This window comes from Apteryx rowi, unplaced genomic scaffold (genome assembly GCF_003343035.1).
Source record: "Apteryx rowi isolate R43461 unplaced genomic scaffold, aptRow1 scaffold_57, whole genome shotgun sequence".
Classification (NCBI taxonomy): domain Eukaryota; kingdom Metazoa; phylum Chordata; class Aves; order Apterygiformes; family Apterygidae; genus Apteryx; species Apteryx rowi.
Window position 1 is genome coordinate 1,611,145 of NW_020450838.1, and position 12,896 is coordinate 1,624,040.

The 12,896-nt window shown below is 42.1% G+C and overlaps 1 protein-coding gene across 1 annotated transcript in view; it reads left to right on the forward strand.

Moving 5' to 3' along the window:
* Window positions 1-12,896, forward strand: part of SEMA5B (semaphorin 5B) — a 135,165-nt gene that overhangs the window by 70,864 nt on the left and 51,405 nt on the right. Inside the window, exons 8-10 of the mRNA XM_026082200.1 lie at window positions 3,940-4,075; window positions 7,943-8,150; window positions 10,276-10,483. Coding sequence (XP_025937985.1) covers window positions 3,940-4,075; window positions 7,943-8,150; window positions 10,276-10,483 — 552 coding nt within the window. The remainder of the gene's footprint in view (window positions 1-3,939; window positions 4,076-7,942; window positions 8,151-10,275; window positions 10,484-12,896) is intronic.

Sequence of the window (12,896 nt, forward strand, 5' to 3'; positions counted from 1 at the left end):
GGTTAAGGGTAAGGGATAGATAGATCTGTGTTATCCATTGTGGCTTTAACACAGTGTTTTTAACCCCTGGTCCATAGATTTCTGGATGCGTGTAGAGTCCATAAAAGATGACAACAGTGCAGTTTTAGGGTAACTTAACTTGATATAAGTTTGGGCTGCTTCGGTCTTCCGACTCTTGTATTGGCAATGCTACTTGTGTAGTTGAGAGAGCTGGTATCAGAACAAGCCTATAGAAAAAAAAATTGTCTTTCAGTCAGGTTAACTTCCTGGATGCTCTTACTGAATGGTTGCATGAACATCGGTGCTGGTTCAAGGGATAGACAGGTAAGTATGCTTGGAAGAGAGGGATTGGAAGGAGGAGAAAGAGGTGAATAGAATTGCAACAGCCAAGACTGAAATCAACATAAACCGCTGTGGAAAGCCACCTTATAGAAGCAAAGTCAGGCAGGCTACACAGCATTTGATACTTCTGAGTGGTTCTGTACCTCTGCTACAAACCTCTTTTCAGGTCCACAAATCAAAAGCAGAGTTGAGCTCCGAGGGGAAGGCATGAATTCTGAAACTTCATAATCACCTTTTCTTGGCTTGATATTGAAAAAACTTGTAATTGGAATGATTTAGTGTAGCTGTGAAGGCAGAAAGGAGAAGAGGAGTTAATTAAAAAATATATTAAAAAACTCATAATGTATATTTTTAAGTCAGGAAAACTCAAATAAGTTTTCTCTAAAGCCCAAGGCTAAGATGATAAGTTTCAAGCTATAACCAGTCTGTCTGATATTGAGTTTCAATAATACATGTTCTCCAGGGTGGGTGTTATTCTGATGTATAAACTAGAGAATGAAACTCTGAGTTAGTTACTAGACATGACAAACACTCGGCTTGAGCTTGAGCTTCAGACCTTCCAGTCACAAAGCATCAGGCCCAGCTTTCTGAGCTAAAGCACTGCTGGGAGTTTCACTATTAGAATCAACAGAGCCAGAATATTATTCTCACTCTGTAAATGCCAAGAAGTAAATGGGTGTTTKGGCCACCCTCATCCATCTTCCATGTTTTATTCCTGCACTATCATTGCCAACATTGTCAAAAGTCAACCAATGGAGGAGCAACTAGCAAGAGTAAACATGATTGGGGGCCTCAACTGTGGACTGTGTGGAAAATCTGTCCTGGATTTGAAAGGAACGTGAATCACTCTTTATAAGTATTTAAAGGATGTTAACCAAACCTCCTGAGCGTTAAAAGGAAACCTRGCTACAACTTTGGGCATATGAGATGACACTTTTTTATCAGGAAGGACTTCTGTGCCCATAGCGATAATGTTCTGTGCATCCATTTGTCGATTCATCCAGCCAAGGCCAGAAGCTGGAAATGAGAATACAATGATTAATGKATTTACTATATTTTTCAACTTGATATAGTTTTGGAATATAAGGGGGAAGGTGTAGGCTGGCAATGGTTAGAATAGTTGTCTTCTGCTGTATCTGTCTCCCAGGTTTGCTAAAACATGGTGAGGGTTGTCCCTCTCTCCTTTGGATTATACTTAAATCACTCTTCTTGCATTACGGGTGTTTGTTCCCTCCTGTAGCTTCTGACGACAGTATAATATGTAACGTTTGTGTAATTGAAGAGATGAGATATTGATAATAGCTGAAGTTAGATCAAGTAGCATTTTGGGTCTACAACATGATGTTCTTTCCAGAGTTCAAAGTGAAAATGTTCCAATTTGTCATCTGACTAGAGAAATAATGGTAATTATTCTTTTAACTTCCACTGGGACTTATATCATGCTGCATAAGCTCTGCATACCAAAGAGGGCTGATGTATGCTCCCGCCTGAGTACCTTTATTTGGAATACTGATGCACCACAAGAGTATGATTGTTTGTTATACTTGTAAAAGTATATTTATTTTTGAAGGCTCATGTTTAGTGGGGTTAAGGTCACCTTATAACAAAGGAATATTAGTCCGTGTCGTACTTGGTTGTGGAAACACCCACAGGTAGATTTATTGCTCTTTGTTTTATTATATCCAGCAAAGTCAGTGGGAAAGATCGCTTTTTTGGGGGAAGCTGCTCATGAAATACTTAAGAAGTTTTTATTAAAGTTTTTCTTTGAGGTCATTGAGACTGCATTAAAACCGTCTTGAACTTAACCCATTTCCTAAACCACCTAGTTAATCATAGGAAGTAGCAAGTGGAAATAAAGGAGATGATTATACTTCACATCAGTGCAATAYGTGGCAGGTGCACAAATTAATGTCACTAGTTTGAGATTGGGATCAAACTTTTCACAGGGAGGGATGAGAAGTATGCCAGGCCACAGATAGGATTATTTCATGGAAAACATCTCTCATTTCCCCTTTAGCAAAGGCAAAGGGCTATACTGTGGAATCTTTAGCAGGGCTCTATAAAAATCCTTTATTTTTTTTTAAGGCATTTTATTTAGGCTAGTCAGAGGGAGTGGTTCTTTCTTTGCCTTTTCCTTTTTCTTTTTCTTTTTTTTTCCCATGTGTGCCTCAAGGCATTTCACTTGTCATCCATCATTAGCTTTGTCTTAAGAGCTGCCTTCTGTGAGCATGCACTGCGTCAGCGGTGTTCAGACAAAAGCGGAGAAGGCTTCGCCTGGCGTTGCTTTGACACGTTCAAAGGGAGCTACTCCATCACTCCAGGAATGGAAGGGGCAGGGGCAGGAGCCGAGAGGGGAAGGCAAAGCAAGAAGTTCTTCCTTACCTTGTATTGCTCTAAAGCAATATGCTGTGAAAGAATCAGTCCTTCTGCTTTCCTGCCTGGAATTGTGGAGCAAGGCTTTTTTGTGTGAGAGAGGGTAATTATTAGTCTAGTAAAAAAGATTTGTTCTTTTCAGAGAATTCAGATTTCTTTAATTAGCAGCAAGATATGTACAGCAAGGCCTGGGTTATTTAAAAGACACTGTAACTAGTGAATCTCTTGTGCTAGCCCTATTTTTAGTTTTCTCTCTAGTTCTCTCTAATCATTGTTCTTTTCCTTTAAAAAAAGAGGGAAAGAGAAGGGCTGGAAGCAAGTTTTGAATTTCAGGTTACTACTTAGCAAATAGTCTCTCTTTGGGCCTGACTCTGTGAGATGCCATCCCCATCCAGGAGGCGCAGTCGAACCCTGCAGGACCTTGCAGAAATGTGCCCTCCGGGACCACTGATCCGCGTGCGGGTCGGAGCAGGTGGCGTAGCGTCGCTAGAACAAATTCTTTTCCAGACAGTCCTTCCTCCGGTGGCATTTGCTCTAAGCGTGCCTCCCCTGCCCGGCGCGTGCATGCTGAGCCGTCTGCCCGAGACAGATGCTATTCCCAGCAGGGAACACAAAGAAGTGAACTATGATCACTGAAAACAGAGGCTCCCACGTATTAGCAAGACCTTCTTGCGTGCTGAGCTGCTGTAACAACTAGGCTGCTGTGCACTGTCGCTCTCTCCCTCTCACTGCATGTGTGTTCATGCATGTGTGGATTTTGTATGTATATATAAATGAATATACCAAAAATTCAGAGGATATATTTTGCAGCTGAAGATTTCCGGAGCCTGTAGAAACTGAATTTCACCTTGAGATACACCAAGAGATTAAAAATTAGGCTGTTTGTAATCAATCAAGATAGATGGGGTATTAAAAAAAAATAAAACCAGACACAAATAATCCATGCAAATTAAACTGTATTCACCTTTCATGTCAGAACTGCTTCTGTGGCCCTTAAATCACAGATATTTTAAAACCAAGTTTAAAATTCATTCTCAAAATTGTCATGCAATCCATCTGCATTTTACAATTTATTTATTTATTTTTACTCCCTGTGAGATCGGTATCACTGTACTTCTACCTAGCAATTTGCATGTATTTTATTTGAGTAGAGTTTGATGTGTGTTATGATGAAAATGTCAATGCTCTAATGATTAAATTGATTTTTTTTCTTCTCTTTTCCAGAAACAGCATAGCTGCCTCAGCAGTGTGTGCCTTCAATCTGAGTGCCATTACTCAGGCATTTAATGGCCCTTTCCGTTACCAAGAGAACCCAAGATCAGCCTGGCTGCCAACACTAAACCCCATCCCTAATTTCCAGGTACTACTGTTGCCCTTCATTTACTTTGGTCCCTTTTATGTTCTCTGTCGTTCCACTGGGTTGATTTGTGTGGGGCTCATTTTTCCAGCTAGACCCATGGTACAGATAAATGATATTCTTCCACATTTAGGAGTAATTAAGTCTGTGGAACTCCTTGCCATATGTTGTTATTGAGCTCAAGCACTTCATGTGATGCATGGCAAAAAGAGAATGTTTTTACAGATAACATGGATGTTCAGAGTTTTTATAATATTGAAGAGTTTAAAATATCTGCTAGCCAGAGATGGTGTGCTAGGTAAAAAGGCTGGGAGGAAAAGCTTGCTCAGGATATGCCATTGAACACCCTCCCCCTCAAAAAACCTGATAAACTGCTTTCTGAAACAACCAGTACTGGCCTATGGTGGGAACTGTGTTAGGCTAGATGGACCCAAATTTTGACACAGCAGAGAAAATTCATTGTCGATACTTTTATATCCTGACACGTGAACCTCAGGAATGTGATCCTCACAAGCAGACATACAGGCACCTCCCCACCAAAACCTGCAGATCCAAGGACTGGAAGCTGAGGATGGACAAAATCAGACTCAAGTAGARACAACCTTTTTTTTTGCTAACAAGTAAGGTAACTAGCCATTGGGATTGTGTAAGGATGTGATGAATTTTCTGTCACTTACTAGGTCCCCTAAGGCTACAAACGTTTCAGTCCAAGATGGATATCTTTCCAAGATAGACACACTAACTCAGCCAGAAGTTATGGACATGTTGCAAGAGTAACCAGTGGAAACTTGTGCCCTGTGTTGTGCAAGAGGCTGCACGAGGATGGTCACTGTGGTTCCTTCTGGCCTTAAAAATCTTTGTTTTTGTGAATGAGCAGTTTTTCAGGATTCTGAATTACAGCCAGTGTGCAAAATTATGGAACTACTTCAGTCCCTTTCTGCCCAGATTCAGTCAGTGCAGTGACCAACCCAGCAAACCTGAGTCCTCTGAAGCATTAGCCTGTTTTACAGCTCAGTTCCTTCCCACCTGGGGAACCGTAGGGACAACAGACTCTCCTTCCTGTCCTTGCTCCCCGCAAATGAATCCTTTCAGCCCAATTGTGTGAATCTGGCTCTCTCTTATTAGTGCAAGGGTGCTGAGGCTGCCTGCAAATACCATCTGCCCTCAAGCTGGTGATGTCAGGGATCTTCCAAAAAGGACTCTGCAGTGAGCTTAAAATCACTGCAAGAGCAGATGGGATGCAGATCCACTCTGCAGGCAGCTGTATGCTTGGGTTCCTGCTGAGGAACCTAACCCCTGACTTCCCTGATGGCACTTGAGTGGGGACTTATGCCTGTACAAGGTGGGGCAAGCTTGGGCTTTTGGTCACTCCCTCAACTAGGTGCACTCAAAACCAAGAAACAAAGCCKCACTGAAGGCCCAGCCATACCAAGCACTGTGAAGCTTTTTTTGAATTTGGAAGAAATATTAAGGTTCAATGAGAATCAAGGACTTTCCGTCCCTTGCTGGGCTAACCYGGGAAGAACAGAAAAAGGACTTTGGAAAGAATTTCCATGTAGTGAAAAGTATCAGATAAGATGTGGAGTGTAAAGATTGCAGCAGCAAGATGAAAGAAAAGGGTCAGGGGAAAATAAGGAAAGTAAAAGGAGGTATGTGGCAGACAAAAGGAAGATTGCAAGAAGAGATTAAGATGTTTTTCAAGTACATGAGGAACAAGAGGTCAGCGAAGGGCCTTTAGGAGATGACAAAGGTAATTTAGTGACAGAAGAGGCAGATAYTGCAAAAAATTAGATTAATTTTTTTGCCTCAGTGTTCAGAAAGGAAGATGAGGGAAGGATGCCAGAAAAAAAWTTTTTTTTCTTGCAGAGGAAGGAGAAATATTGAAGGATATAGAGGATCAGAGCAGTGTAGATAATCACGAAATTAGACCAAAACAAAATAAAAACAAACCACAGGGATGCTGTGTCAGCACATGGGCTGCCAATAAACCAAAAGGATTATCTGTGACTTGATGAGAAGAGAAAACAAAACTAACAATGACATTCTGGCCACCAGGACTCCTTCTTCAGTGAAGTTCTGGAAATGAAAAAAAGTGGAGAGAAAAGTATCCAAAGCAAGACAGTAGTGTAAATCAGAGGGTGAACAGGGAAGAGACAGCAGAAGAGAGAGATCTAAAAACTCTTTAGAACTTGGGATCAGGCAGTCATGAAATAAAAAAGACCTTTTCATTAAAAAAAATACTGAACATATCAGAGGACAAGTCAAAAAAACGCTCTCGTTTCCTTGGTCTGGACACTCAGGAGGATGCCAAATTTGGTAAGCAAATGGCCACATTTCGTAGGTCGTATGAATCAGCGTCGCACTGTTCAGCTACTTCAAACAAGCTGCAAAATGGTGGTGGTGGGTTTTGCACAAAGCAAGTTGTACATAACTGTGTCAAATAYGTTTGTTACTGAAATAAATTCTTAAAGGCTTGACAGTTGCAGGAGTTAGCATACCAGCCGTTAGGATCTGCGTTTATTGTGTAAATGTGAGCTAAATTCCTTTGAACTCATTTAAGCACATCGTAAGAGCAGCTCTGCATGGTGCATCTTGGAAAGGCAGTCATGCTGCAAAGAGCTGCCTTGATRCATATCGAGTGCATGCACGTGGGAAATTTGTACACAGTAGCGGGAGTGCTGTAAATCGACATCCTGATTTGCAGTATACTAACTTCTCTTCCAAGSAAGCCCAAATACCTGGACCCAAAATGAAAAAAAAGAAATCTGTTTGTTTTCTAGTGGAACTTCTGAGGTGTAAGCATCAGTTAATGAGAAGTAGGGTTGTCCTGTGGACTGAGTATGGGAGTGGGCAAGAATTCTGGTTCTGCCACTGCCTATCATTGCCTTGGATGGGATAAATAACCAGTCCCCCAGCTTTCTTTTGGAATAATAAATCTTCTGCCTGTCATACATGGCAACATGGGGAAGAGTGGAGATCCAGCCTTGGTTACTGACATGGGCAACAAAACTGCATTGGGAATATAATCTTGCACTGGCCTTTKAAAATATTGAATTCTAGACATTAGCATGAGGTAGAAACACAGACCTTAAAAAGAGATATCACCTGGTAGGCCTTATGCTGATGCTTAAAAGAAACAAGATGAACTCTCTTCTTCCTCTCCATTCTGGTTAGAAGGGAGTCGAGTCCTATCTCAGTTCACCCGTTGATGCTTGAGGCTGGATGGACACAGGCTGATCTGCCATTATCTGTGAAGACAGAAGAGCTGCGTGTGGGGAGGGCGGGAGTTACTGGCTAACCTGCCTTTCTTAAGATGAACCTGATAAGGTCTGTTCAGAAGGGAACACATGAGAGAAAAACAGTGTGGTGAGGTAGCTTTCATGCAAAATCAACCATTTTTTCATTGTTTTTTTTTTAATCTCAGGTTTTGTGCCTTATACAGAGTGATATGCCAGGTAGAGTTGGAAGATTATTTGAAAGGCTTCAAGGATTTGTTACCACAAAAACTTCTTTACATTGCTAGCTTTAAAGCTCTCTTTATACCACTAGCTTTAATTCTTTCTTCTTCTCCACAATTTGTTAATTCCTTCTGCCCTTCTCCTGGCATGCTGCCTCCAGGGTATCACAAAGGAATGAAACACTACATCCCTAGTCAGTGGACCAGTTGGGAGAAATGTTTTCACGGAGTGGGCTACTGGCCAAAGCTAGCTGTTATCCAGRCCTTTCACATGAAGGGCCAAATTCTGTGAGCAGAAACCCACCAGCCCAGGAAATCCATAGGGAATGGGTTTCCAGAATTTCAGGGTTTGGTCTTGAGCTGCCTGAGTGGGGAGAAAATGCAGGTGCTGAAGTTTGATCTTCTGTGTCTAGTGCGGGACGCTGAACGATGACGGCCCCAATGAAAACCTGACGGAGAGGATCCTGCAGGATGCGCAGCGCTTGTTCCTGATGAATGACGTGGTGCAGCCRGTCACTGTAGATCCGTATGTGACTCAGGACAGCATTCGATTTTCCAAACTGGTGGTTGATATTGTTCAGGGGAAGGATACTCTCTACCACGTGATGTATATTGGGACAGGTAAGAACATCAGGACTTAAGAAAGTTCTCTCCACTTGTTCACAAAGCTAGCAGCCCTGAAAGCCCAGTTGTGCCATCATTATGCAGTTGTCATTCAGTATCGTTACGGCACAAAACTTCATGGAAGTTAGTTTGCCTGAATAAATTAGAAGCAGGATGGAGGACTTGAGACAGAATCCAGGTGGACAGGCCATAAATCTACAATGTGTTTAAAAACAACAATAGCAGACTTCTCCCTTCTATAAAAACATGTTTCAACAGTTGCCTCACTGTGCTATGACGTCCTGATCTCTACATCAGCAATAATAATACTTAACCTCCAGGCTTGCTGCGAGGTTTTAGTAGTTCCTTTCTTTGCACTTTCATGTGCCTACTGGTGTAGACTCCCAGGTGCTTTCGGGGTGCATAATAATATAATGCCAATAGGGAAGCTGAGGCAAGCGCTTTTCTGAGGTAGCATGGTGAACCAGTGGCAGAGTTAGGCATCTGGTCTGAGTCTCTTGATTTCTACTGCCATCCTCTAATTAGCAGGACACACTGCCTCTTCTGAAAAGCACAGATATCTTGGATAAATGAAAGATGTTGAAGAAGGACAAAGTGTTATAAATGGTTGTCTTAGCCCATATTCATGCTAATGATCGAAGTTAAATTAAATATTTTGATTAATCAGAGCATATGGCCAGCCTCATGGGTATAATGTTTTTATCCTCTGTTGCAGAAGCCTTGACTTTAGAATAAGATGGATTGCCTCCCTAAGTGTTAGTTTAATCTCGCATCTGAATGCAGAGTCACTGTCTCATTCTCATGTTACCACCTTCCAGGACTGTGTCATAATTTATCTAACTTTTACCACCACTTACTTGGAAAGTGATGGTTTCTGATGTGTTCTTGTAACATTGTCACTGTGCGAGTCTCCATGGAAGTTGATTATGATGAGAGGACTTTACTTCAATGGAAGTATGACATGGTTCTGCCATTTTTAGATACTGGTACTTTCTGGGATGTGTCCTGTTACAAAGCCAGGAGAGAAGGCTGGTATTTGAATTGTGTTCGCTTCCTGCCTCAGACCATTTATGTGGAAGAGGGTTCTGCCGTAACCTCAGCTTCTCATTCATATTTGCTTTCTGGCCCTGGTTAGTGGTAACTAGAGAATAAGTTCTGCTGGACCTCAAACTTTTAAAGCATTCAAATATTTAAGTAGAGGCAACCCTGAACACAACCCCCAAATCTGAGACAAAACAAGCCCAAATGTGGGTCTTAATCTTGTTCCGCTCTTCAGGCCCTGCCAAGTGAAAGAAAAGCTACCTGGGGCAGCCAACCCTGCCACTGTAAACTGTAAACTACTGAGCTTTGGCACCAGTACAGAATAGTTGTCTAAACAGAAAGATTAAACTCAGGAGCAATTGGTACAAATAGACCTGTTTGGGGGTTTTAATGAAAAATTGTTTGGTTGCCCCCTTTTCCCTGGCAGAAATCTCCCACAGTTTATCAGATCCTTAAACTTTTAGTCAAGAGCACTGTGAACACTGACATATATTTTTCCATGTATGCACTGTTCATGCCATAAAATCCCCTTGTCAAGTTGGCAGGACTGCTTCTTCTAGGAAGAGGAGCRGTTCGATCCTTGATCCATGCAGTCCTTCTGGTGGCCTCCGAGATTGCCGGCAGGGCCACTGCATCTGATGTCACTTGTCACAGCACCAAATGAGATCGATCTACTCCATAAAGCAAAGGAAATATAGACTCAAAGCACCAGAAATGATCCCTACTATGTCAGATCACCTTGTATAATTCACCGGTAACAGGACCAAGCTCTTTTTTTGCCTCAGTGCTCCAAATGGGAAATGTTTCCAGGAACTCGTTCTGCAGATGATTCACATCCTTCTGTTTTCCGACTGCAGAGTATTCACAGCCAGTTTATGTAATGTCTGAGAACTGTTTAAGGATTGTACCTATGTAGCTGGGGCTCTACATACCACAGGCAGCAGGCGTGTTTTAAAAATGACACAGAAATAGGTTTAAAGCAGCTGTGTAAAGGTGACATTAATATTTAAGTCTTTGTGCTTGTATGAAATCAAGTCAATGACTCCAAGATTTACCTGTGTCTTGTTTCTTGTTCCATTAGAGTATGGGACCATCTTGAAGGCACTTTCTACCACTAATAGGAGCCTAAGGAGTTGTTATTTAGAGGAAATGCAGATTCTCCCTGACGGACAACAGGAACCAATCAAGAGTCTTCAAATCCTGCACAGTGACAGGTCGCTCTTTGTGGGTTTAAATAATGGAGTGCTAAAAATTCCTCTGGAGAGATGCTCCATGTACAGAACAGAAGGGTAAGCAAATTTACAGCTCTGATATATTTATTCCACTTCAACTTAAAAAGAAAAGCACCAGGGAAACATATTCTAGTGTGGTTCGTTTTAGAATGCCTTTTTTCATCACCACCAGACAGAAGACATTGGTGAAAGTGCATCTCCTGATGGATACACCCATGCCAGGAGCAATGAGAATAGGCAATATTTTTTTCGTAAATATTAATTAGTCCTCATCAGAAATTGATTGTAATTTTACCAAAGAAGGACTTGCAGTATTTACTTTTTTTGCCCCTCCTCTTTTTGTTTGTTTTACTTGACATTTCGGTGTTGATTTTATCAACTCCATGTGTTTTGCTGGTGGGTGTTACTGGCTGTATGGCTGCAGGCTCCTGAATCTGGGTTACCCTCAGCCTGTYCTGGCTTATACAAATGATCACCTCTCAAACATCTGATGAGGCAGGGTTGGGCTGGATGGCAACTTGTTATGGCTTTTAGAAACCAATAGCTCATTTCAACTATGTGTGACACTGCTTACACCTGGATAGATGCCATGTCTGGATTGCACCTTTTAGAAGGGGTAGGAAAAAAACTTCTTTAAATTGTCAGTCCTGGCACCCAGGCTGTTTTCCACCCAGCAATGAGTGCAGAAATCTTCTGTACTCAAACGTATGGCCCCTTTCCAGCAGGTGAAACAGTATGATACCAAGTGATTGAGATATGCATTCAAATGATCTCCCTAAGTACATAGTGGGTCTGCTGGGGGTAATTGCTTGTTTACATCCCTAAAAACGCTCTTCCCTCTCCACTCCTGCCTTTGCGTTGCTTTCTTTGAGCAGAGTTTTGTCTGAAATCGATGTTCTCTGTGCTAGACGAAAGGAAGAAATTTGCTAGCACTGTCTAAACTGGCCCTCTCTGTCATGGCCTGCTACAAAATGTCCCTGTTCCTATTGTCAAGAAGCCTGATACAGAAAATGTCACCATCATTTTATTTTCAACAAGTAGAGTTTATCTATTAGCTTGTACTAGTCATGTCTGTCTAAATATAAAAATGCCAGCTCTTTCTATTTTTGCTAAACCTCTTAATTATCCCTTTCAGAAAATATACCTCGGTCATTACTGCAAGTTTGACTCAGAAGCGTTTAATGCGTAAAGGTTTAGCTGTGTATGCAGAGAGGCTGACACAGAAGTGTTTAGTAAGAGAAAGAGAATCACAGCTGGAAAATGCCATCCCATCCTTAGCCCTTAAAAACAGAGATTTAAAAGGGTGGAACATAACAGCTGTCCTCTTCAGGCTGTCCTGGAGAATTTTAGTTTGAGAATATTTATGTGCGTGTATACATATATRTGATCCAATTTCAAGAGCACTGAGTTCTCCTTTTTTTTTTTCTTTTCCTAATCTTGAATTCAGCTTGCCAGTATTTTATAGATTGCGTCTCCATTTCAACCTGTGTAAGTACTTTATATGACACTTCCATTAAAACTCGAATGGTGGAGGTTGGCTCACCAGCCTAAGACATAGGGACAAGCGGGGATGAAGTGGCAGTGCTGGAGGGCAGAGGAGTGGGGTGCACCTCCCAGGAGCACCATCCGCTCTGGACCTGGAGGTCCCCTTGCGCTCTGGTGGCCACAAGCAGCCTGAGTTTTATGCATTGTACAGCACTGAGTGTTAGCTGAAGTTACYGGGAAGTTTGTGTGGGAAAGTTGTTTTTTGCTAAACCAAACTTTACAGAGGCATCTTTCAGTGCAATAAGGAAGCAGTCCAGCTCTTTGAGGAGACTCAAACCCTTCCCCACTGACTGGTTCCATGACACTTCTAGGCTATTTAAGTCAGTCGCTGGGCTATACCAAAGTACGTGCGCTGGGACCTCCTGACAGCAGGGTAGGTGTGTATGTTTGGCAGTGTGGGAGGTCAGGTTTGCCGAATTTGGGTGCTGGCCAATTAGTGYATTTGTGTTGTTGTAGTGGGTCCTCTGCCCCACAGCTGAGTCTCATAGAGGGACTGTGCATTTGAGGGGAAAAAAGGAGAAAACTTAGGAAAACCGAGGAAGGCTGTTGTTTATTTTTTGAGAGGGTGCTGTTTTTTTTTAAAGGTAAGCTTTTTTGGTAGAAAATTTTTCACTGCAAATTTTGGAAGCCTTTTTCCTCTTAGCATCCTGGCTGTGTAGGTGACAAGTCAACTTGGCCTCCTTTGTATTTCTTTCAATGCTGAACTGTATCGAGAGGGATGTTTTAATTTCCGCCAGTGCATTCCACCTGGCACTTCTCCTGGGCTGTGATTTATTGCTTGTTGTTGTGTCTATGTTTAATACATGCCAATATACAGCCACCACGGGAAGAAGGACTCCCACCCCTGCGACACCCCCCGCTTACTTTTTTGTCATGCTGTGACTTCTTGACTGGCTTCCCTGAAAAACTCCAGTTTCAGCAATTT